The sequence below is a fragment of the Cervus elaphus genome, chromosome 4, assembly GCF_910594005.1.
Source record: "Cervus elaphus chromosome 4, mCerEla1.1, whole genome shotgun sequence".
Classification (NCBI taxonomy): domain Eukaryota; kingdom Metazoa; phylum Chordata; class Mammalia; order Artiodactyla; family Cervidae; genus Cervus; species Cervus elaphus.
In genome coordinates, this window is record NC_057818.1 from 67,007,211 (window position 1) to 67,032,518 (window position 25,308).

Here is a 25,308-nt window from a genome sequence, read left to right on the forward strand (position 1 = left end):
ATTAATTCATTTTTTGGCTGCGCTGGGTTTTTGCTGCGGCTCTCAGTGGCGGAGAGCAGGGACAGCCCTCTAGTTGTGGTTCAGGAGCTTTTCACTGCAGTGGGTCCTTTGAGGGGCCATCACATCCATGAGGCTGTCAGAACTGCCCTGCCCCCGCTCCAGGATCTGACTACACCAGCCGTACTTCCTCGTCTTTTTTTAAACTTATTTTGTATCGGGGTGTAGTTGTGACAGTTTCAGAACAGCCAAGGGACTCAGCCACAGATATTTACATGTGCCCACTCTCCCCCAAACGCCCCTCCCGTCCAGGCTGCCGCCTACCCCTGGGCAGAGTCCTCTGTGCTCTCATGGGTCCTTGTTGGTTCTGCATTTTGGATATAGTCGTGTGTGCACACGTCCATCCCAAGCTCCCTAACCACCCCCCTCCATCCTTTCCCCCTGCAACCGTAGGCGTGTTCTCTGCGTCTGTGTATGCTTCCTCCTTTTCAGTACGGGGGTTCAGCTCACCCCAAAGGACATCAGAGAGCATTCCGAAAGCTGCCGCTCCCACGGGCAGCGCCCCCTGCTTCCCCTTGTGTGAGAGGGAGGTGGTGGGTGAGGAGTGTTTTCAAGGGCTTGGAGCTTCAGAGGGGTCCCTGTGTTTCCAAGTCTCCTAGACACCACCATTCCGATTGCCAGGATTCCATTTCTCCGGGGCTGCCTGAGCTTTTCTCGCGGGAAACAGGGCGGGGCTCTGGACGTGGCCAAGCACAGTCAGAGGGAGACCCGCAGCATCGCGGCGTGCATCAACAGAAGCCCACCTGCGGCTCTCACCCGGACACCCTTCACAGTCTCGGGGGTTGTGACAGTTGCTGTCAAGCCCTCCCCTATTCCCCACGTCCCCACCCAACCAGAGGAGCCGGAGGACTGACGTCCGGGCGGTATGCAGAGATCTTACTGCCGCGTGGCCTGTCTTCTGGGCCCCCCTCCCCATCCCGGGGCCTGACCCTGAGTTTTTCAGAGTATCCCAGTTGCCCTCAGGGTTTATCATGTCCAGCCCACACTCTGTCTCCATTAGGGCTCTTTGGGGCTACAAATGGCCAACTTTGGCCAAGTAGAGCAGGGGAGGAGAAGCCTGCAGGGACAGAGTGCTCAGAGGATGAATGGGAGGCATTGATGCCTGGTCAGCGCTGACCTTGGGAGGACTCTGTGTTCAAGGGGCCTGAGCGGCTCCAGGCTCAGCCCTGGGGACAGGGACGGGGAGGGGCCGGGAATTGAGCCTTCTCACCAGACTCGGCAATTCCCAGGGAGGGGAAAGGACTCGGGGCCGGTGACAAAGTCAGCTCGTGGGAGAGGGGTTCCGAGGGAGCCCCAGGTGACAGTGTCGCCAGGATCCCCAGGCGCTGGGCGCCCAGCGTCCCTGGCGCACGTGGCCGTGTCCATCTGCACGCCCAGCCACGCTGGTGTGAGCGCCGGGCCAAGCCCTGGTCTGGGTCTGACGGGACCACGGCGACCCAGGGGCAGTCAGCTGAGGCCGGGGAGGGTCTGACCCGGGGAATGAGAGTGTGGTGGGGCACTGGGGAGCTGTCCGAGAGGGCCAGCGCTGGCCAGGCAGGCCCCAGTGACCCTCACCTTTTCCCTTCCTACAGGACATCCTTCAGTGACGGACCCTGCACGAAGTCAGCCTTAAAAGAGAACCGACCCCTCGCTCTGATGATCTCGGACGCAGGGGAGGATTATTGAAGCTGTCACTCGAGAGCTGGTCAGGCACCTCCAGACAGAACCATTCAGCTTCAGGGGAGTTAGGGACCCACATGTCATGTGACAGGCCTTCTGGTGGCTCAGACCGTAAAGAATCTGCCTACAATGCAGGAGACTCGGGTTGGGAAGATCCCCCGGAGGAGGAAGTGGCAACCCACCCCAGTATTCTTGCCTGAAGAACTCCGTGGACACAGGAGCCTGGTGGGCTATAGTCCCTGGGGTCACAGTCGGACACGACTGAATACAAAGAGATTCCAAATCACAGTATTTAAACATTTTTTATGTTACGGGGGATCATTCTTGTTTGTGTTTGAGGGAGTATTCTATTTAGATGAGATTAAAATTTTAAATGCAGACTCAAAGTAAGTGAAACTTACTTAACGTTTAATGTCAAGTTTAAAAACATTATTGAGATGTATCTTTTAATTTTATTAGTGCAGTTACAAATGTGGCTTTGTGTAGTACTGAGAGATCCCTTAGAAGTGAGCTCTTGAAATACACAATAATTAAAAAAGGCATGAGATTTGTAGGGCCTAAGGGGACACTAAGTGCTTGGATTTTGCTAACCACCCCAAACACTTCAAATGGACAAAAGAAGAGGCTGAGAGCTATCTTACTTTTAACTTTATTTTTATTGGTGACACGATTACAGATAGAACGGCCACAACCATACTAACAAACCAAAAACCTGTGCACAGAAACAAGATGAAGAAAACACGTCAAGATGTTAACCGTCGTCTTTGGGTGATGGCGACAGGGGCACGCCTCTCTTCCACACTTCTGTAACTGCCAGCTTTCTACCACAGGCAGACAATGCGGTTACCACGGAGGTGCCCGTGATGAAAGGTCGGTGACCGGGACAAGGAAACAAGCCTTCCAGGAAAGCGAGCCCCACAGCCTCACGCCGCAAAGACCACACAACCGTTTCCTCACTGCTTCCCGTGTTTCCTCTCCTCTTCCGCCCTCTGCATTCTCACCTCAGACACCCCCGTCCTCAGACTGTGCACAGATCAAGGTTTAACAGCAATGATTGTTGGGTGTCGGGAATATACGTGAATTTCTTTTGCTTTACTAAATCTCCCCCAAAATATGCCATGAGTATGTATTAAGAGTTTTAATGGAAAAACATACATAAGATTTAATACTCAAAACACCAAAGATCATTCAAGAAATTTGAGACAAGATAGTTAACCATAATCCCACAATGACAACACTACTTTAATTATTTTCTGTAATTTTTTCTTCATTGTAGACTTTATGCACACATAATCACCACGGTCATAAATCACAAGCTTGTGCACTGATACGAGATGGAGGAAACAGATCAAGATGTTAACAGTAGTTGTTGGGTGTTGGGAATATGGGCGACTTTTTTGTTCTTTTCTAATTTATTTTGCATTTTTCAATTATTCCTCTGGGTGTGTATTATGCTTGCTAATTGAAGCAAGCATAATAAACTTTGTTATCAGGAAACTATTTTAAGGGCCATCTGAAAACATTAAGATGAAAGCGTGTAACCGTAATTCCACAAAGGTAACACTTAATCTGAGTACACGTTTGGGACACAGTTTTAAGCCTGTGCACAGAAACAAGGATAAACAATATAGTGAGGCGTAGATCTGTCATCTTTGGATGGTGGGTATATGGATTTTTTTTTTTTCCCTCCACTTTTCTGTATTCTCCAAGTGCCTGAATAATGATCTCAAATTATGTTCACAATGGAAACGTGATTATAAACTTTTGATTAACACTATCATAAAGAACAATCAAGGAATTTAAGAAAATAATGCTCAACTATAAGCCTACAACAGCACCACCACCACAGCTTTTGACTATAAGCATACATTTTTAAACAGCTATAATTGTAGTATAAATATAATTCTGTGTCCTGCTTTTTCCACTTGGTATTCCGTAAATATATCTCCACGTCACTACATAACTCTCCATGATTATCATTTCTAGACAGCTGCATTCAGACTCCGCGGACACATGCCCTTCACCTTGCTCCTATTTTTGGCATTTGTCAGTTGTTCCTGTTCTCTCACTGACCGAAGGACGGCTGGAACGGACACCGGCAGGCGGCTCTCTGAAAACACTCTGCCAGTTGGTGCCGCCGACAGCGATGAGCGCCAGGTTCACCCCCACGCCGCCCGGGCTGGCTCTCAGCCCGGGCCCCCCCGATGTTGGCCTCGCGGCCCCTCGGGGCGCTGGGGCGTCCATTCCAGTGCTGTGTCTCGTGATGCAGCTGCCCTCAGGCCACCAAGTGGCCCTTCTCCTAACTGCCAGGACACCCTGCTCATTCATTCACCCCCCATCGGGCCTTCCAGTCCCTGCTTCCGATGTTCCTTCCATCTGACACCACCCTCCCAGGTCTGTGTGAGGCATCAGGACCCCCTGCTTTGGCTCTCCCCAACTTTGGCGTTCCCTCCAGCTCTGACACGCTCTCCCCAGCCCTCGTGGCAGGGACCTAGGAGAGGGGGGTCCGGACGCAACTCCAGAGCAGGCCTCCTCGCTCTGCTCTCCCAGATGGTCTGCTCTTAGCTTCTGCTCACTGCATCTACAAGATCCTCTTTTTTTTTTAAAGTTTTTAAAAAAATTTTTTAAATTTTTTTGCCAGCCAACTCAAAGCCAAGAAATTTCTTAATAGTCATTATGCAAAGAGGGGGCGGGGAAGCAGAGGGAGGGCACAGAACAGGACGCAAGAGACCCCAGAGCGGTGAGGTCAGCTTGGGACGAGGACACGGGAAACCGGGGCCGCTCTGAGGACAGCGGGGGTGCTTGTCAGGAGGGCGCTTCCTGAGAGGGGGGGACAGATGGCAACGAAACAAATTAAGGCTGCCGGGGAACCTGAGTCCATGTTGAGCTTGAGTTGGCTGTAAAGAAAGATTTTTTTTTTTTTAAATGCAAGTTAGATACGGGGTTGGCTGAGGGTCAGACAGGTGGAGAGAAGGATTAAGTCTCAGGCTGGAAAGCTCTAAGGATACTAGCTCCTGGGCGCCCAGGGTGCAAACTTGCCATGTGGCGGCACGGAAGGGCCAAGCCACGTTGCTACTTGTCACTTAAGGCAGGAAGCGCGCAAAGGGAAGTAATGAAGAAGTAGCCCCTCATCCGTATTTACAACAGGAGAGCCCCCCTCCCCCCGGTGGTTCTCAACCTTCATTAGGCACACGTGATCTAGTGATGGTTACAACCCACTCTTTAAAGGCAAGGATGTAAGACTCACAGGGAAAAGCTTCGGCTTTTGTAAAATTCACTATCGAAGAGACATCAAGGTGGGTTAAAAAAATAAAAATAACAAAAACTTGTAGTGTTTTTTGCATGAGAACCACTGCAAGGTTACAAGGTGGCAACCAACCAATGAGGTTACAAAAGGCCAATCCACATGATAAAGGCTTACACAGCACGAGGTTTCAAAAGTGTCGGTGTAGACGAGGCGGCTGAAAAGGGAGCAGAGAGGCTTCCCTTCACACAGCAAAGCGGGCAAGGCGCGCTGCCTTTCATGCCTACACCGTGAGGGGGCTATGTAAAGAATAAGGAACCACACAGTAAGTCAGTCAAAAAGATACGGATAGGGTTCAAACAGCGCACAGTAAATCTTTCTAAAGCTCTAAAATGCTTACAAATATATTGTACTTTGTTGCTCTCTTCCTCCTCCAAAAAAAATAAAACAGCAAAACCAGAGTACCAGGTGAGGTGCGGCTGCAGGTGAACCGCCGGTGAGGGTCACACTCAGTCCAGTTCGCTGTGCTGTGTTCTGGGTACATCGCGGGAGGCGGTGGCGGAGGTCCCGGGCGGTCACAGATGGGTGCTCTCTGCAGCCGCGGAGGCCCCACGGAGGGCGGGTAGGTGCCCTGCTGTCCCGCATGTACCTGCTGTGCTGGACACGGGAGCCGCCGGCGTCTGCACCTGGGGGCCGAGAGTGTGAATCCAGGCCGGAGGGTGCAGTGCAGGCCGGCTCGGGGGTCCGGTTGTGCGTGGGTGAAGGGGGCCGGGTCCCAGTGGAGGCCCCGGCCCGCCGAGCCGAGGGTCTGAAGTCCAGGTCGGGTGGGTGCAGTCCGGGCTGTCGCGGTGGGTCTGGTGTGTGTGGGTGAGGAGGGTCGGGTCCCGGGGGCCCCCGGGCCTCAGCCGGTGTGGGTGTTCTGGTGCCTGGCCAGGGACAGGCGGTCGCTGAAGAGCTGCCCGCACACGTCGCACTTGAAGAGCTCGTCGTCGGGCCGGCCGCCCTCGGGGCCGCCGGCGCCCTCGCCGTAGAGGCCGGCGGGCTCCAGGATGATGAGGCTGGCGTGCGCCGTCAGATGCTCGGCGTAGGCGGCGCCTGACGGGAAGGTCTCGCCGCACTCGCCGCAGTCGTAGTAGGGCTCCTCCACCTGGATCTCCTGCTCCTCGCCCTCCTCTTCGGGGTCCTCGATGCCCGCGCCGTCCGGCTCGTCGGCGTCACCCTCGGGCTCTTCGGCGCGCTCCTCCGGGTCCTCGATGCCTGCGCCGTCCGGCTCGTCGGCATCCATGTCGGGCTGCTCCGCCTCGGCGTGGGGCTGCTCCGCCTCGCCGCTCGGCTCCGCGGCCTCCCACTCCGGGCCCTCGGCCTCCGCCTCGGGCTCGGCCGCCTCCGCCTCGGGCTCGGCCGCCTCCACCTCGGGCTCCGCCGCCTCCGCCTCGGGCTCGGCGGCCCCCACGTTGGAGCCCTGGAGGCGCAGGACCTCGCGGGGGACGAGGACGTTGGCCTCGGCGCCCTGGGCGGCGGCGGCGGCGGCGGCCGCGCCGTCCTCCTGCAGGTGCAGCCTCTGGTGCTTGGCGAGGATGGTGCTGTGGATGAAGGACTTGCCGCAGTCCTTGCACTCGTAGAAGGGCCAGTCCCTCCTGGGTGGCTCCGTGAGGAAGGACGTGTGCACGAAGGCGGCCCCGTAGGCGTAGGGCTCGCTCTTCTCGTGCACCCGCATGTGCTCCTGGAGGTCGGCCTGGCTGGGGAAGGACTCGCCGCAGGTCTCACACTCGTAGCGCGGCTCCTCGCCCGGGCCCTGCTGTGGCTCCGTGGGCGCCGGGCCGGGCCCCGCCGCGCCCGCGCCCCCCTGGCCCTGATCCGGCAGCCCCTCGCCGGCGTGGCCCCGCACGTGCTCGCTGAGGACGGAGGCGTGGATGAAGTCCTGCCCGCACACCTGGCACTGCAGGGCCGCCCCGAAGGGGACGCTCTTCGGCGGGGCCTGGGGCCGCCGCGGGGCGGCGATCAGCGGCTGCATGAAGGGCTCGTACCGCCTGTGGCCGTAGAACTGGTCCTGCTCGTGGACCTTCTGGTGCTCGAAGAGGAAGGAGCTGTGCACGAACGACTCCCCGCAGGCCGGGCACTCGTAGAGCTGCTCCCCGAGGCAATCTTTCTGGTACTCGCTGACAGGAGGCGCGTGCACCGCGGGGCGCGTGTACTCACGGCTCTCCACCAGGGGCTCCCGGCGGTGGACCTTCTGGTGGTCGCGGAGGTCCGCGCGGTCCGCGAAGCCCAGCCCACAGTCCTTACAGCCGTAGATGGAGTCTTCGGGCTCCTCGGGCTCGTCCTGCTCCTCCTGCTCCTCCTGCTCGTCCTGCTCCTCCGTCTCTTCCTCTTCACCCTCGGGCCCGTCCAGGCCCAGGTCCGGCATCACAGGCTCTCCAAACAGCTTCCCGTCATGGAAATTCTCTCGGGCATAGATCTTCTGATGTCTGGCAAGCTCTTCAACGGTGGCAAAGCATTCCCCACACTCCTTACATTCATTGAGAACTGGCGGCTCGCAGTAACTGGCCTCACTTGTTAGCTCAGCATAGCTGGTCTGAGCTGGTGGTTCAGAGTAACTGGTCTGAGCTGTAAGCTCAGCATAACTAGTCTGATCTGCTGGCTCAGAATAACTGATCTGAGCTCCTAGCTCAGCATAACTAGTCTCAGTTGGTGGTTCATCATAGCTTATCTGAGCTGCTAGCTCAGCATAACTAGTCTCAGTTGCTAGTTCAGCATAACTGATCTCAGCTGATAGATCAGCATAAGTAGCCTCAGCTGGTGGTTCCTCAAAGCTGACCTGAGCGGCTGGGTCAGCGTAACTGGTCTCAGCTGGTTCTGTATAACTAGCCTGAGCTGGTGGCTCAAAGTAACTGGTCTCAGCTGCTAGTTCAGCATAACTAGTTGGAGCCGCTAGTTCAGCATAACTGATCTGAGCTACTAGTTCAGCATAACTAGTCTCAGCTGGTGGTTCCTCAGCATATCTGGCCTGAGCCGGCTCCTCAGCATATCTGGCCTGAGCCGGTTCCTCGGCATAACTGGCCTGAGCCGGTTCCTCAGCGTATCTGGTCTGAGCCGGTTCCTCGGCGTATCTGGTCTGAGCTGGTTCCTCGGCATAACTGGTCTGAGCTGGTTCCTCGGTATAACTGGTCTGAACTAGTTCCTCAATGTAACTGGTCTGAGCTGGTTCCTCAATGTAACTGATCTGAGCTGGTTCCTCAATGTAACTGGTCTGAGCTGGTTCCTCGGCGTAACTGGTCTGAGCTGGTTCCTCGGCGTAACTGGTCTGAGCTGGTTCCTCGGCGTAACTGGTCTGAGCTGGTTCCTCGGCGTAACTGGCCTGAGCTGGTTCCTCAATATAACTGGTCTGAGCTGGTTCCTCGGCGTAACTAGTCTGAGCTGGTTCCTCGGCGTAACTGGCCTGAGCTGGTTCCTCAATATAACTGGCCTGAGCTGGTTCCTCGGCATAACTGGCCTGAGCTGGTTCCTCGGCATAACTGGCCTGAGCTGGTTTCTCAGTATAACTGGCCTCAGCTGGTTCCTCAGTATAACTGGCCTGAGCTGGTTCCTCAATATAACTGGCCTGAGCCGGTTCCTCGGTATAACTGGTCTGAGCCAGTTCCTCAATGTAACTGGTCTGAGCCGGTTCCTCGGCGTAACTGGTCTGAGCCGGTTCCTCGGCGTAACTGGTCTGAGCCGGTTCCTCGGCGTAACTGGTCTGAGCCGGTTCCTCGGCGTAACTGGTCTGAGCTGGTTCCTCGGCGTAACTGGTCTGAGCTGGTTTCTCGGTATAACTGGCCTCAGCTGGTTCCTCAGTGTAACTGGTCTGGGCTGGTTCCTCAGTGTAACTGGTCTGAGCTAGTTCCTCAATATAACTGGTCTGAGCTGGTTCTTCGGTATAGCTGGTCTCAGCTGCTGGGTCAGCATAACTAGTCTGAGCTGGTTCCTCAGTACAACTGGTCTGAGCTGGTTCCTCGGCGTCATTGGTCTGAGCTGGTTCTTCGGTGTAGCTGGTCTCAGCTGCTGGGTCAGTGTAACTGGTCTGAGCTGGTTCCTCAGTGCAACTGGTCTGAGCTGGTTCCGCAGTGCAACTGGTCTGAGCTGGTTCCTCAGTACAACTGGTCTGAGCTGGTTCCTCGGCGTCATTGGTCTGAGCTGGTTCTTCGGTATAGCTGGTCTCAGCTGCTGGGTCAGCATAACTAGTCTGAGCTGGTTCCTCAGTACAACTGGTCTGAGCTGGTTCCTCGGCGTCATTGGTCTGAGCTGGTTCTTCGGTGTAGCTGGTCTCAGCTGCTGGGTCAGTGTAACTGGTCTGAGCTGGTTCCTCAGTGCAACTGGTCTGAGCTGGTTCCGCAGTGCAACTGGTCTGAGCTGGTTCCTCAGTGCAACTGGCCTCAGCTGGTTCCTCGGTATAACTGGTCTCAGCTGCTGGGTCAGTGTAACTGGTCTGAGCTGGTTCCTCAATACAACTGGTTTGAGCTGGTTCCTTAGTATAACTGGCCTCAGCTGGTTCTTCAGTGTAACTGGTCTCAGCTGCTGGGTCAGTGTAACTGGCCTGAGCTGGTTCCTCAATACAACTGGTCTGAGCTGGTTCCTCAGTATAACTGGCCTCAGCTGGTGCCTCAGTGTAACTGGTCTGAGCTGGTTCTTTGGTGTAACTGGTCTGAGCTGGTTCTTCGGTGTAACTGGTCTGAGCTGCTGGGTCAGTGTAACTGGTCTGAGCTGGTTCCTCAATACAACTGGTCTGAGCTGGTTCCTCAGTATAACTGGCCTCAGCTGGTGCCTCAGTGTAACTGGTCTGAGCTGGTTCTTCGGTGTAACTGGTCTGAGCTGGTTCTTCGGTGTAACTGGTCTGAGCTGGTTCTTCGGTGTAACTGGTCTGAGCTCCTAGTCCAGCATAACTGGTCTGAGCTGCTTCCTGGACATAACTCATCTGCAGTGACTGGCCTTGGTAGCTGGTCTGAGGGTCAGTGGAGGTCAGGCTGCGAAGGACAGACCGTAGGTAGTTTTTATTTCCGGGGAGCTTCTTTCTGCTGTGGATCTTCTGGTGTTCAGCCAGCTCAGAGCTACGGACAAAGAACTCTCCACACTCTTGACATTCGTAAAATCTCTCTCTCGGGCGAAACGTTTGAGGCTCACCAAAACGCAGCGTGTGCATCATGGAGGTGTCATAATTCTTGCGCTCGATGTTCTTCTTCTTGGAGCGTGCCTTCTGGTGCTGGCGGCCGTCTGAGCTGGAGCCGGAGGCTTCACCGTCTCTCTTCCACCCGCTGGGGCCTTCCCCAGCAAGGTGGTCCAGAGGGGCGGGGCGCGACGCACGGTAGAAGACCGAGCTCCTGAAGAAGCTGTGTCTGCCTCCGGCGTAAGGGCTCTCCCAGGCCGGGGTCTTCTGAGGCGGGTCACGAAGGCCTGAGAGGTATGTGGAGGGCTCCCCGTCCTCCCTGAGGCCACGGGGAGGCCGGAAGGCGGCCAGGCTGTGGAAGATGGCCCTCTCGTAGGCACTCCTCTCATAGGCCCGGGCCTCCTGGCTGTCTTCGGGGTTGCTGCTGATGGTGAATGCCTTCTCGTCGTCGTCGTCCTCGTCCTCAGGTGGCCTGGTGATCGTGTGACTCTTCTGAGACCCAGGCATGGACATGCTGTGGAGCAGCGGCTTCTCGTACCCTCGGCTGTCGAAGCAGCTCTTCCGAGAATGAATTTTCTGGTGCTCCATGAAGTCTGAGCTCCGCCCAAAGGCATCCCCGCCCTCTCTGAAGTCGTAGAGCTTCTCCTTGGAATAGGTTTTCTGGCGCCTCTTCAGGGACTGGCCAGGAATGAAGGTCTCCTCGAAGGCTCTGGCCCTGCCGTCGGACGGGCTCCCGCGGCTGTGGATCTTCTGGTGCTCCCGCAGGGCCGCGCTGTGGTGGAAGGTCTCCCCGCAGACCTTGCACTCATAGCGCTTCTCCTTCCCGCAGGCCCTCTGCAGCTCGCCGAGCATGGGGGTGCGCCTCACCGCGCCCGTACTGCGCTCCCGCTCCCGCTCCCTCTCCCTCTCCTCACGGCTGTGGATCTTCTGGTGCTCGATCAGGGCCGAGCTGTGCAGGAAGGTCTCCTTGCACACCTTGCACTCGTAGAACTTGTCTTTGCCGTACATCTTCTGAAGCTGACTGACGGTGGGGCTGGGCAGGTGGGGCTCGTGCTGCTCCTCGCCCCCGCTGCCCCCCAGGTGCTCTCGGGCGGGGCCCCGCCGACGCTCGGCCGGGCCGGTGGCGCCTGCGGCCTGCGCGCCCTCGGGGCGCCGGGCGCCCGCGGGCCGGCTCTGGGCCTCGCTGACGGCTGCGCTGTGGACGAAGGACTCCCCGTACTCGTACAGGCTCTCTCGGGTGTGCACGATCTGGTGATCCACAAACTCAGAGATGACCGCGAAGGACCTCCCGCACTCATCGCACACGTAGGGCATGGCCCCCAAGTCCGGTGGCTGCGACAGGGCCACGGGCGGCGCGCCCAGGTTGCTGCCGCCCACTGCCCTGGCAGCCTTGCGGGCCTCACCGCCGCTTTCGAAGGGCCGCTTCCTCGCCCCGCCCCTGGGATCGTGCACTGGGCCCTGCCCCTCCGCGTCGAAGTGGTAGCGCCTTTTTCTCTCCAGAGCGCGCCTTTTGGAAACCAGGTCTGAGCTACAGCTGAAGCCTCCTCCCCCAAAGGCGCCCCCCTCTGAGGCTCCCGCCTCCCTCCTGCTGAAGGACGCTTCCTTCCAGTCGCCGCCCGGCCTCCGGGAGAGCCGGTGCGGCCGCTCATTCGGCTCCCGTGCCCGCCCGGACCTGGAGCTGCGCGCCACGTCCTTGATGAACTTCTCCATGATCACCCCGTGGGAGGACTCGGCCTCACAGATGCCCCGCCGGTGGGATGACTTCCTGGTCTCGGGCGCTGTCTTCAGACCTGGAAGCAGCCCCGTGTGAGCACTCTCCGGGGCCCCGACTGCGTGCCCCCAAGTGTCACTGCACGCCGCCATATGCCTGTGTGCACACCCGTGTGACTGTGTGTGCTGTGTCTGTGCACGCCGCCCCCCCCCCGCCCCGCGTGGCAGTGCGTGTACACCGCCGTGTCTGTGCGTGCACCTGGCACCCGCTCCTGCCGCGGGGCCTCATGCTCACCTCTACTGGTGCTCGGGTAGGCACTTCTCTTTGACCTCGACGAGTGGCCTTGGGTCATGTGTGAGTGGCCGTCGTCCTCGGCAAGCTGAACCCCTGTCCGCAGGAAGAACACAGCATGAGCCGTGTCACTGCAGACGACGGGCTTTCTCTCGGGTGCTGAGCGTGCCCTGGATGGCCTGTGTCTCACCTTTCCTCACTGTCCATTCCTTAGCCCCTTGCCCATCTCTTCTTGGTTAATTCCCCAGACTCTGCTGACAAGATTGCGCAGAGGCCTCCGAGCACCCCTAAACCCAGGGAGTCCTTGCTGGCTCTCTGGCTCCACAGGCTTCCCCACCTGACACGGCCCACACGACCCCTCATGGGCCCACTGCCACCTCAGACCCAACCACGTGTCCCCTGGGGAAGCCACCCAGGACTGCGGACCTGCCTCAACGCAGACTGGAGCCGCAGGGCGGCACTCCAGGGTGAGAGTCGTGTGGGCACAGCCCCGTCGGAGCAGGCCACAGGGCCACTCCCTCCCGCTCCTGCTCTGCCAGGAGCCACGGGATCACCCTTTCAGCGCTCACCCAGTGAGAGCAGCTTCCGGTAGTTCTCCATGTTGTCCTGAATCGGGTTCTGGGGCTTGTGATCCTCAGTGAGGGCCACCATGTCCTGGTACAACACCGCCTCCTGCAACAGCAGACGTGTCCTTAGTGGGGTCTGCCCAGGCGCCCGCGGCCAGGACCGCGCCGGTGGCGCGGGAGCCACACACACACACACAGTGTGCAGCAAGTGCTCACAGCGCCGGGGGTTCCGAGTGGTCTGGTCAGGCTCTACTAGGGACCTACGTCGTACCTACCTTGGCGCTACACTCTGAGGAAGCTCCCAAAGACGGAGGGCACATATTCCTTGCCCTCATGCAGCTTATCATTTGGTTGGAGAGAAACAATCAGAGAACAGTAAACAACAAAGTGGGGTGCAGAGAGTCGGCGCTAAGCGGGCATGGCAGGGGGACAGCTCAGGGTGGGCTGGGGGGTGAGCAAGACCCGCAGGTGTGGGTGGGGCCGGGAGCGCTGCTGAGGCCCCAGGAGGGGCACGGAGCCAGAGGAACGCCAGGGTCAGAGGAGCTCAAGCACCTTCACGACCGAGCAAGCTGGGAACAGAAGTCCTCCCGAACCTCAGCGACCTCATCTGTGAAATGGAGAGGAGGGTGTCCACCTGCCCCCCTCACGCCGTAAGGGTCCTGTCACGTGGGCCGCTGACCTGGGGCGAAGTACTGAGGGGCTAACAGTAGGTGTGCATGTCCCGCCACGTGGTCTGCTGCACGTGGGGCTAAGTGTGCAGGAAGACTCGGTGGGCCTCCCCTGGAGGGCCAGCACTTAAGACCCTGGGCTTCCACTGCAGGGCGCGTGGGCTCAGTCCCTCGTCAGGGAACTGAGACCCCACACGCCATGTGGCTGGGCCCAAAAGTAAAACGAAAAAAATTATGTAAAGAAAACAAGTGTTGTCACTACTGAACTGTCGTGTAAAGATGTTTGACATTAAATCTGCCATGGTTCTGGCAGTGGCACGGGACACGACAGCCACGTGCAAGTGCAGCAGAGAGAACAAGCGCCGCGGGCACAGGTAGGTGCCGCTCCCCCGGGGAGAACCAACAAGCACAGGCGCTGGGGCTGAAGGGGAAGAAAACCGCCTTCACACAAGTGCCGGAGCTCAGCAACTAGAAACGAAACCCCTGGCAAAACGAAGCAGGGCTTCAGAAACGGACCCCTCGCCAGGGCAGGGCTGTGGAGTCCAGGGGCACTCAGGGCTGACAGCGCCCCCTGCTAAGGCCTCCCCGAGTTATCACAGCGCAGGAGACTCCGTGGGGTGGGCGGAGCACAGGTGTGTCTGCCACGGGACAGGCGGAAACAAACCGGAGCTCCTAGCTCAGGGCCGGCAGAGAGCAGATGAGGTCAAGAACTGGGGGGCCGAGGGTGCCACAGGGCACCACCCCTGGTGCTAACAGACCCCAAGAGGCAACGGCAGAAGGAAGTGGCACCTCCCACACCTTCCTGTCGGTCGAATCTGAATGACACAACATGCATTACCTTCTGGACTACACTGTTCCCAGGAAAGAGCACGCTGCTCTGACTTGAGCTGGCCCGACCAGTGGGCAGCCCTAAGCAGGGTCCACTCTCTCACGCGGCTGCACGGGTGCCCTCCTCCACATGGCCACGTCGCATGTGGCCATCTTTCTCGAGCCCCTCCTTGCCTGTGCCCCTGTCCCTAGTGCACAGGGGCTGGAAGTGACAGCGTGCCCACCAGGCCACGCACTGTGCACCCCTCACAACAGCCCTGCTGAGGCTGTCGTCACACCCATTTCACAGATGAGGAAACTGAGGCTTGGTGCAGCTAGCGGGCTGGCAGGTGGTAGAGCCAGGCTGCAGACTCAGCTCTTTTCGGCTCCGGGACCTGAGCGCCCTCTCCCTCTGCTCTGTGCATGGGACAGCCGACCGCCAGGGGACATGAGTGCTGACCCCGTGAATGAGCTGGAAAGCAGGCGACAGTCACTGCGGCCACTGGTCACCCCTGGGCTCTCTCCCCAACCCTGGTGGGCTTCTAGGTGGCAGATAACTCAGCCTCCCGAGAAAGAAAGGCACCTCCAACACGGAGTGAAGACGGCCCTCCCAGAACGAGAGGAAACCTGGGCGCACCTCGGATCTGGCGTCCAAATCCAGCAGGGAGTCCCTGCGTCTGTGCTCTCTCTCCTTGGCTCTCTCCGCCAGAGGAAGGGTGAGGTCCCGCTGGTGAAACCCTGGGAAGGGAGAGGTGGCGTGAACGGATGTGGCGCAGTAGGCCAGACGGCGAGTGGGGCGGCGGGGGGGGGTCGCAGGGACACGTACTGCTCCTGGGGCTCCGGACGGACGGCCAGCGGTCCCGTGACTCCATGTCCCGGTTCCGGCCGCGGCGGCGCTCCCGCTCCCGCGCCCGGCCTCGCTCCCGGTCTCGCTCCCAGTCCTGGTCCCAGTCCTGGTCCCGGTCCCGGTCACCTGCGGATGCAGACATGCGGAGCTGACCGCGTGCTCTGCACACCCCTCCACACCCGAACGCTATGCCTGCTCTCCCCTGGGAGCTGGGGCCCATACCGAGGGGCAGTTGTCCCCGACACCAGGGACTGGACCTGCTGCTGCGGCCTGGACCCACTTCCGGGGCTTCGCGCGGGCTGGCCTGGCCTCGGTCAGGCCGATGCCCTCTCAGAGGGGCCGATGCCCTCTCAGGGGGCCCGCTCCCGCTTCAGGCTCTCCCGGTGTCCCGGCTCCTGCGGTCTCCGCCTTCAGGAGGGCCATCTGCCAACCCTCCATGGCCTAGCCAACCCCAGCCCGGCTTAACGTGCTCCCCACTTGACTATAGAGAGAGAGAGCACCATCCCCAGAGCACCGCTGCTTCAGAAAGTTGTCTGGAGAACCCTGAACAAACGAACAGCTGTGCAGGCAAAGTGGCGATGAACTTCGCCTCCCGGAGGCTGTGGGCACAACCTGAAACAACCTACTGCAAATTCCAAATAGCTTCAAAATTTTAAATGTTTTCCCTCATCATTGAACAATAAAAAGTTGTATTTCACTCCATGGATGTGTCTGCCCTGATGAAAACGTCTCATTCCGCCATCCCAGAATCCCCCGCCCCAGATCCCCGAGCAGCAGCAGCAGGGCCCCAGCAAAGGGCTGTGCGCAGACCCCACGGCGGTGGGCGGCTACTCACCGCTGCAGGGGAGGGCGGGGCGCGGCGGCGGGGACTCCGCGGCCCTCCGGCTCACTCCACCTTCGCTGTGGGTGTCGCTGCTGTTGTCGTCTGAAGGGACACCAGACACGGCTCAGGGGCTCAGCCACGCTTGCCCATTAGCTTAGCCCCTGAGGGCACCCGCCACGCCCCTCTCCACCGCCACCGCCCCCCCCCCCCCCCCCCCCCGGCCCCTTGCGGGCAAGAAAGGCCAGGGTTGCCACATCCAGCCCCCCACCCCCGGCCCCCCAGAAGAATCCTGCCAGAGCAGCGGGGGCCCCGCCTTCCCCTTGGCTCACCTTCCGGCTCGTACATCTCCTCGTAATCTTCCAGCAGAGCAACGAGCTCTTCGCAGTTATCCGGCTTTCTTGCCTGCACCCAAGGCTTGATCTTTTCCGGAAGGATGGTCAGGTACTGCTCCAGGACCAAGACCTCGATAATCTCCTCCTTGGTGCGAATCTCCGGCTGCAACCAATCGAGGCAGAGGTTTCGGAGTTTGAGAAGGGTCTTCCGAGGCCCAAGGAATTCCACGTAGAGGAAGTTCCGAAACCTCTGATGAAAGAACTCAGAGTCAGTGGCGCCTTCTCCTGGGACGGCGTCCGGCTCAGACAAGTCACTGTCTAGCTCATACTGGTTTGGGGCCCAAGACTTCTTGGGTTTGGTGGCGGACAAGGACTTGGGAGGCAGCATGTCTCTAAGGAAAAGTTTCACTGGAGGAACCCAACATGCGCCAACAGGGCAGACGCAGCAGCAGGGGCAGTCACTGCTCAGGGACCTGCGGATCGTAAGGAGACACACATGTCCCAGGGGTTGGGGCCCGCCCGGCGGGAGGACAGGCCCAGGGCGGGCGCCGCACCACACCCCCGACACACAGACACATGCGAGCAGTCGCAAGCAGCACGCCTGCAGTGGGAGGACTGCGCCCTGCTCCTGACTGCCTCTGCGACCCTGGGCCTTGGGGCCCGCATCCTGCAGTCTGTCCCTTCTCGGCAGGCCCGGGGCCACGGACCCGCGTGCCTCCCGCGGCCTCAGTGTACAGCACAGGAAAGCCGCACACACACGAGACCGCGTGGGCCCGGGGCTTCGGGTACTCTGGGCAACTTCTCTGCGCCTGTGCTCTGCATGTGCAACATGTGCTGGCCAAGCTAAGGGCCCCTGAAATCGGCAGCTCAGCTCCTCTGTCCCACCAGCCGCGTCCCCACCGCACCAGCCGGCTGGCTGCCCTGTGTCTGCGGCAGCAGGCATGCCTTCTCCACGGCGTGCACCGAGGGCAGCCCTGGGCTCCTGTTTGCACCACTGCCTCTGGAGCCCGAAAGGAGGGCGATCTACTGGTATTCCGGGCACCCCTCGAATTTCGTCTTAAATATCTGAGCCAACTGGCCTGGGCCCCACTGTGAAGGGATCAGAGACAGATGCTTCCCTCACTGGGAAAGGCAGGGGTCAACACCGGCCCCGCCGGCGTTCCGTGGAGCTCGGACCCCGGTGCCCAGCTCAGCGAGCCAGCAGAAGGTCGGATGGAGCGCCGCTGAGTCCGTGGGAACCCCACATCTACTACTCACATCAGTGGTGATGACATGCCCAAGCGGCCAGCAGGGTTCTGTATGCCCCACACCACCTCCTGCTCTGGCCAGCCTCGTCTGAGATCCAGGGGTCTCCAGAGAAACCAGCTTGCTACTCCCTTCACCCTCCCGCCGCTGCGGCTCTATTCTACGGTCTGCCCACACCCTGCTAAGAGAACTTCTCAGGCCGAGTATAAAAGCTGACTCCCCGTCCTCCTCTCGCTCTGGTGTCATCAGCTAAGGCTCCTCACCCCCCTTCACCTGGGCCACTCAGCGGCCCACGAGCTCTCTGGCCCCGCCTTGTCCTCAGTGGTCAGCCACGCTGCAGCAGGAAGCGGGCGGCACAGCAAAGAAGTCCAGGTCGGGGTGCAGTAACTTACCTGACAGTTTTGTACTTCTGACTTTACTTCCAGAGAAGGACAAAACCACATGCAGCAAAAATTCTTTTTTGTTTTAAAAGGAAAACCAGTAAGTTTAAAAAAAATTGTTTTTAATGTCTAAAGAGAAAACAAAAGGGGTTTCAATTATTTAGTCTTACAGCAGCCTTCCTGACTGGGGCGTGAATGCCTCACTGTGGTGGGCTTGCTCTGCCCCTGCACACACCCCCACTCTCTCTGTAGCGTCCTGCCCACCAGCTGGGCAGACCCTTGCCTCCGCCACTCCCGCTCGGCCTGCCCTGCCCTCCTCTCCTCCACAGCAGACAGGGTGCCAGGTGACAGCCTGCTGGGCAAGCCCCCAGGCTCTGGAGAGCTGCCGTGAGCTGACCCTGAGCCTGGCGAAGAGGGACTGCCTGACCAGAGCAGGGCCCTCAGAGCCCGTGGGCCTGGGGGGGGACAGGGCAGTGAGCCCCGGTCTCTCCATGGCCTCCGATTCAGAGAACTTGTTCCCCTAGACGGCCACGGCCCCACCTCTCAAGAGGCCACGGGACACCCCTGGGTATGTAAATCACCTGGTGGGAATAGGGTCCCTTCCGGAACTTCTGAACAAGTAGCTATCCACAGGAACAGAGTCAAAATGCCAGGCACCTGCAGACATTTTAAAGAAAGAGATACATGGACAAATCAACACAGAAGAAGTGTCAAGAGTGTCAGAGAATTCATTCTCCATGTGGCTGTGGACTGAGACCACGCTGTGGGCAAGGCCTTTAGGTATCGTCTTCAAGAGAAGGCCCACTCCCCCATCATATAAACAAACCAGAGACAGGAGGTAGAAAGCTTTTGTTTCTGCTATGAAACCTGAATAATTTAAGAAATCTAAGACAAAGAGAGAGCCACGGAACTCCAGACCAAACTCCCTTCTGAAGCGAACACACACTGCTATGACTGCTGAGCCACACCCCCTTGAAACTGCAAGCCACACGCCTTGATCCCATTTGTTCCTACAGGAAATCTTTCATAGTCTCTATACATATTACATCGTTTCTAACAAAATGAGATCACACCAGGGGCTCTCTGTGTGTGTGTATTTTTAAACGCAGTAATTTTTGATCAGTACATATAGATTTTCCAATCAGTACATATAGATTTACGTCATTGTTTCTAAAGGCCACACAGTCATCCTTTCTATGGATACAGTCAATTCACACTTGATGTAAATGACTAATGTAAAAACTGTTTAAAGCATTAAATGAAAATACTAGGGTATGAAATGGTATATAGCATATCTGGCATTCTTACTGCAAACATACTCATTTATATGTACACAGAAAATGATGAAGATGTCCCCACATGGAATAAAATGCAGTTTTAGAAAGCAAAGCTGTAGATGGAGGCGTGTTTATACTGAAATTCTTATGGCTGTTGCTAAAGAGCTGCACAAAATCATGTCCACACACAGAAACACACCCACATAAATGTAATGGACACAAGGTCCCAACTTTCACATCACGCCCCACCCCCAACCAAATGTTGCCTAACACCCCACTTACGCTTCACTCTGGTGGCCTGAGTTTGAAGCCTTAATGAATTGGGCATAGTCTTATTAAAATCAAAAAAGCTACATAGGTACTTAAACGTACGGAGGTGCGTACAAACCAAGGTAGAAGCCAACTTCCATATAAACTGGGAACTTCCCTGATGGTCCAGTAGTTAAGACTCTGTGCTTCCACTGAAGGGGGCACAAGTCTGATCCCTGGTCAGGGAACTCAGATCCTGCATGCCACACAGTGGGCCAAACAACTACATAAATAAAACTTGTATAAGGACCGTTAGTAAAGTGGGGAAAACTGAAAAAGGAAATGATTAATAAAAGACACTTTATCATACATTTCAATTTAGAATGTTATTTGAAGTTCACAATCAGAAAAAAACCTGAATGTAAATCTGAAGTAAGCTCAGCAGCTGTGGGCTTTCCCCTCCTTTCTGTTGGCCAGTGCCCACAGGAGCCCTCCTCCTGTGTCTCCCTCCCTCTCCCACCTGCAGAGCTCCATGGAGCACCCCCCCACACACACACCCTTCAGGGCAGAACAGCACTGCTGGGGCCCCCCGCCTAGACCCCGACATCGCCATCTGCTGTCCCCTCTGCCTCCCTGAACTCTGGCCCCGAGGGAACCAGTGTGGTTTCCGGGCCTGGAGGTGGGCTCTCACCGGCCCTAGTTGCCAGGCCCCCACCACACTCTCTTTGGAGCAGGAATCCCAGAGTGAGTTGAGCAGTGGTCAAGAGCAGGATTTTAGAAGTCAAGGTCTGACCACACTCAGAGGATGGGAGCGAGGGTGGGGTCACACAGAGTTGGGACTCAGGCCATCTCTGCTTGTAGGGCCAAGGGGGGCATCAGCTCTGCGGGTGGGGTGGACAGGAGATGAACGAGGGCAGACGGTCAGGACGAGGTATCACCACCTAACCAGGCAGAGGGGTTTACGGGGCTCCAGCTCAGCTGTCCTCAAACACACTGGACAATGAGCGTGAAGCATGTGCGCTGTGAGCACTGTGTGCAGATGGAGCTCAGCGCTGAGCTGGGCCATCCCACCACGGCACAGCAGGGCTGCCCGCAGGCCAGCAGCGCTGCCCCTTGGTCCATGTGGGGTATTTGGGCCGCACTTTCAATATCTTACAGTCCTTTACTTCTACTTCGTAAAAATGCATAGAAAACGAAAGCACGGCCTCACAACTAATGTACCTGAAACAAAGCCGGAGCTCACCACGTGTTCCTGCCACAGGTCAGGGGTGGGGGTGGGGGGTCTTTGGCCTCCAAAAAGATCAGTGGGTCAACTGTTCAACTGCACGGGGAGGAACTCGACTACTGGGGGCTGGACTGGTGGCTGGGCCATGGGAGGAGAAGTCAGACAGTCCGTGGCCCCTGGGGCCCCAGGCTCCCCACACCCCACCAGGGGTGCCAGCAGCTCCGTCGTGTGGTCTCCAAGCCCGGTCCCACTTGCTCACTTTGGGGCCTCGTCACGGAGCTCTGAGGCCCAGCCCCTGTCTCCTGCTCCCTACCTCATCAGAGGGGCTAGAATTGAGAAGTTACTGCCTTCGTCTCAGGGGCAGCAGAGGGCACGCACTCTTCTCTCATGCACTCCGTTCTCCTGCCTGTCTCTGCACACAGCCTTACTTTTTTCAATGTCTTTCATTACCCAAAAGACTATGAGCTCCAAGGAATCACTTCTTTTCCCACTCAGGGTCATGACTGATAGAAGACTCAATGAATTTCTCATGCTTCCTTAACTACCCAATAAGAAAGGGCAGGCCTGAAGGAGTAGCTGAGTGTTGGGAAGAGAGCCTGGACACCCCAAAGGGTGGCGTGAGACCAAGGAAAATCTGGTGAACACACGGTCCACCGGAACAGTCTGCACACTCTCAGCAAGCACGAGCGGTGCCTGTGGTCAGGTGCAGCGCGTGTGCAGCAGGGAAGGGTCAGGCTCAGGGAGCACGTGCTCATCCCCAGGATGGCGTGACGTGGTCAGAAGGGACTTCAGCTCACCTGGACCCAGACACCTGGCGTTTGGACCAAGTCCCTCTTCCTCCCGCCGATCACCTCGGAGAAGAAGAGAGCAGAGCTGGGGAGGGAAAAGAAAACATGAGACCTCAAATTTATTCTCCAAATCCTGGAATTCCCAGGCTGGAAATGACCCCACACAGTTTCATCTCTACCTCCCACAGGGTGGATAGGTCATCAGTCTCACCCCCTGGGGTGTACGTTGTACTGCGGGCTGTAATCACAGCCTTCCCCCAGTGAGGTCATGTCAATGGGTGTGCAGCCAACTCTGAGTCTGTGTCTCAGAACCTTCTCTAATAAGCAGAGCAAAATAGTAAAAACACAGGACTTGGGGCTGAGAAATTCAAGACCCCAATTTCCCACTTAATAGCTCTGCTGCACCGGCCACCCTTTTAAAGTCAAGGTACACACACTGCAGGTAGAAACTAGAGGGAGAAAATGGCTAAGAAAATAGTACTATTTATTGTTAATTACGTGCCTCCTATAGTGCTTAGCACCTTACTTTCAGCATCTCTGTTAGTTCTCACATTACTAATTTTCTACATATTTTACAAAAATGAAGCAGAGAACTCAACCTCAGAGTTCATGGCAATTACAGATCAACTAATGTCATTTTGGAAAACAGTACATCTACAGATATTTTCTATGGAAACCTTGTGAAACAATGATATAGACACCACTTAGAAAGATGAGCTGAAATTCTATTTTTGCCATGTGATAACCAGTGATGCAAGTCCAGACCTATGCAGCATGAAGAGACTAGCTTATATTAGGACCTTAATAATAGTCATCATCACTACTATGAGATAACGGCATCATTACTTAACCTTACACAACATTTTAGGTTATCAACAAGATCCCTGTGGACGACACTACACGTTTCAAATCCCACTGTGGCTCAGAGCATGTGTTCAATCAGAGGCCCGTAGAAGCTCCTTCAGGTCTGTGCCTCTGGCTTTTATTAACACTATCAGCTGTCAGCGGATGTATAATTAGGTCCCGCCCACCACACACTTGGCAACGCCCCCCTCACACCACCCCTCCCTGCTGGGGCCACCCCGCCCCGCCCCGCCTCCCAATCCCGCCCACCTGCCAGCCCCTCCTCCGTCCCACCAGGCCCCACGCCACGCCTCCCTCGTAACCTTCCACCACCGCACATGCTCCAGGCCATCTACGAGCTTGAGTTTTTTTCCTTCAAGTCACCGCCTACCAACCTCAGAGCCTCCCACCCTCAAATCTCATATGCACAGCCTCCTCCACTCTCTCACTTAGGAACCCACCCTCCCCCAAGTCTATTAAGATTCTGTTTCCCACGTGACCCCTGGATGTGCACAGTTGAGCCCTGCCCCACAGCCCCCGCCCCCACCCCCTCCAGGGAACACAGCGCCATCGCGCGGTCGCTGAGATGTGGCGCAGAGGCAAGCAGCGGTCCACCTGGCGCCTCGCACAGCAGAGACTGCAGGGCGGGCTCGGTCTCCCGGGACACCAGAGGTGGTGGCCCGCTAATCCAGCCCCGCTGGCACTCACGACGGCGCATGCGCAGCAAGCAAAGCCCACCCCCTGCCATTCAAGATGGCGCCTGCGCAGTAAGCCTCACCGCCACCTGTCGGTCAGCAGAGCTCTAGGTGGGTAGGGGTCTGCAGCCCCTCCCCCGGCCCACCCCCTGAAGCCAGCCCCACGGTCATTCAAGCCGGTGCCTGCGCAGTAAGCCTCGGCGCCCCCTGTCGGCCAGCGGAGCACTAGGTGGGTAGGGGTCTGCAGCCCCTCCCTCGGGCTGCCCCTGCAGAACCACCGTCATTCAAGATGGCGCCTGCGCAGTAAGCCTCGGCCGCCACCTGTCAATCAACAAACAGCGCTGGAGTGGGCAGGGCTCTGAAGCCCCGCCCTCGGCCCGCCCCTGCGGCCAGCCCCGCTGCTATTCAAGATGGCGCCTGCGCAATAAGTCTCGGCGCCACCTGTCAGTCCACAGTGCTAGAGTGGGCAGGGCTCTGGAGCCCCACCTTCGACCCGCCTCCTGAGACCAGCCCCTCTGCCATTCAAGATGGCGCTGGAACTGTAAGCCTCGGCCGCCACCTGTCAGTCAACAAACAGCACCGGAGTGGGCAGGGCTCTGCAGCCCCTCCCTCAGCCCGCCCCCTGCGGCCAGCCCCACTGTCATTCAGGATGGCACCTGCGCGGTGCCATCTTCTCTTGCCATCAAGACTTGGCGCCACCTGTCAGTCAACAAACAGCGCTGAGTTGGGCAGGCTGCTACAGCCTCTCCCTCTGCCTGCCCCGAGACCCGCCTCGCTGTTACTTAAGGCAGCGCCTGGACAATAAGCCTCAGCTTGTCTGTCAACAAACCGCAGTGGGGAGGGCAGGGCTCCGCAGCCCCTCCCTCAGCCCGACCCCTGCAGCTCCGCCGTTATTCACAATGGTTCGTGCGCAGTGAGCCTCGGCGCCACCTGTCGGCCACCATATACACAGTCACAGCGCGCAGGGCTTCACAGCACTCCGCAGCACTCAGTCCCCACAGACGGCCCGCGGCCCCATGCCCTCGGCCCAGCCAACGGGGCACCTGTGCAACGCGTCTAGGCTGTACCCGCCGCCCAGTCCCCACAGGGCCAACCAAAGCATGGAGCCAGAAACATCCCAGGGTAAAAGCAGTCCAGAAAGGAGTCATGCTCTGCAACCCCAGAGCAGCCAAAGAGAGGCAGCGGGCACAAGGACAGCCCGTGACCCTGTCCCTCAGGACAACAGCTCCTTAGTGACAACAGTGTGGCCCCTGCTGATCAAAAAGAAGCCCCCCTCCCGTCACCAGACCACAAGCCGGTCAGGGGTGACGCATCGCGGCAAGCATCTGCGGCAAGCGTCCGCGGCAAATGTCCACGACCGACCCGAGACCAGAAAAAAAGGGTTGAGACAGAGGACCCCCTCAGCCCTCAATCACAGCACAGACTCGGGCACCACGACCCGCAGCCCCGCCCCCGTGGCTGGCCAGCCGGACCGCGCCGGCCAAGCCTCTGCCGCCCCCATCAAAGATGGCGCCGCGGCGGCGGGTTTGACTGGACAGTCTCTTCTGAGACCCACTGTCACGACAGCCCTCGGCCCCGCCCCGGCCAATCAGAACAGCGTCCTTGCAGCCCATCTCCGCTGCTGCTTCAAAGACAGCTCCAGGGTGGGTGGGCAGCAGCTCGTCACCGCCCTGAGAACACACCCAGCAGGCACCGCCATCCTCGGCCCCGCCTATAGCTCCTCCCGCCGCCACTGCGGCAAGCAAGCCCCGCCCCAGACACCGGCAAGGATGCAGGGGTGGCCGGAGGGGACCTGGCTAGTCTAGGACCCCGGGGGATGGGGTGTCTTTTGCAGCCCCCAGGCCAAGCCGAGGAAGACGGGGGCACCCTGTGACTTCTCCTGCTCATCAGGGACCGCCGCCACTGCTCCAGCACCCACCCCAGCGGACTGCGGAGCCCGGAGCCCGTGGCAGTCCCACCCCCTGCCCAGGATGATCAGCCGTCCCTGTACACGCTACGCTCAAGACAGGTGGCATGGGAGACCCAACCCCAGACTCTGGCTGGCCGCGCAACATGGTGCGGCTGCGGCAAGCGCGGCAGCTCTCGCCCGTTGACCCGGGTCCCGGCTCTGCGGCATCCATCCCGACGCACCATCCAGATGCAGTGGTGCGGGCCGGGGCAGCCGGACTCACCTCACCGGACCTCAAGGCACCACCCTGCCCCGGGCTGACAGCTCGACCACAGCGCAGCCTGTGCAAGGTCTAGTGCCCCCACAAGGCTCCAGGCGCTCAGTGGCGCCAGCAGCCAAGGGTAGACATGTCCGATCCTCCGCTCCAACCTCTTTCTCCCGCGGCTCCCAGCGTCTGCACCGAGCCCCGGGCCCGCGGCTCCTTGTCTGGTTCTCCGCAGAGGCGGGGCCGGGCACCGGCCAATCAACGGCTGTGTGCGGCGCCCAGGGCCCCTCGCCACACCCCCAGCCCTG

General features: G+C 58.3%; 1 protein-coding gene across 5 annotated transcripts; it reads right to left on the reverse strand.

Annotated features, from left to right (window-relative positions):
- Nucleotides 1–2,353: 2,353 nt before the first annotated feature.
- On the reverse strand, nucleotides 2,354–25,227 carry PEG3 (paternally expressed 3). 5 transcript variants are annotated; one of them, XM_043900363.1, is made up of 12 exons: nucleotides 25,019–25,227; nucleotides 21,319–21,394; nucleotides 18,352–18,427; nucleotides 17,783–17,899; nucleotides 16,143–16,618; nucleotides 15,826–15,915; nucleotides 14,970–15,116; nucleotides 14,781–14,881; nucleotides 12,672–12,774; nucleotides 12,106–12,198; nucleotides 9,552–11,890; nucleotides 2,354–9,119 (listed from the first exon to the last, which is right to left on the reverse strand). In XM_043900363.1, exons 5-12 carry the CDS (start codon nucleotides 16,531–16,533, stop codon nucleotides 5,862–5,864), a joined length of 6,522 nt encoding a protein of 2,173 aa, XP_043756298.1. In that variant the 5' UTR covers nucleotides 16,534–16,618; nucleotides 17,783–17,899; nucleotides 18,352–18,427; nucleotides 21,319–21,394; nucleotides 25,019–25,227; the 3' UTR covers nucleotides 2,354–5,861. The 5 variants fall into 5 exon arrangements, with proteins under 5 accessions (XP_043756298.1, XP_043756297.1, XP_043756295.1 ...); XM_043900362.1 differs by having other exon boundaries at nucleotides 2,354–9,227; XM_043900360.1 differs by having other exon boundaries at nucleotides 2,354–8,363; nucleotides 8,418–11,890.
- Nucleotides 25,228–25,308: the final 81 nt, after the last annotated feature.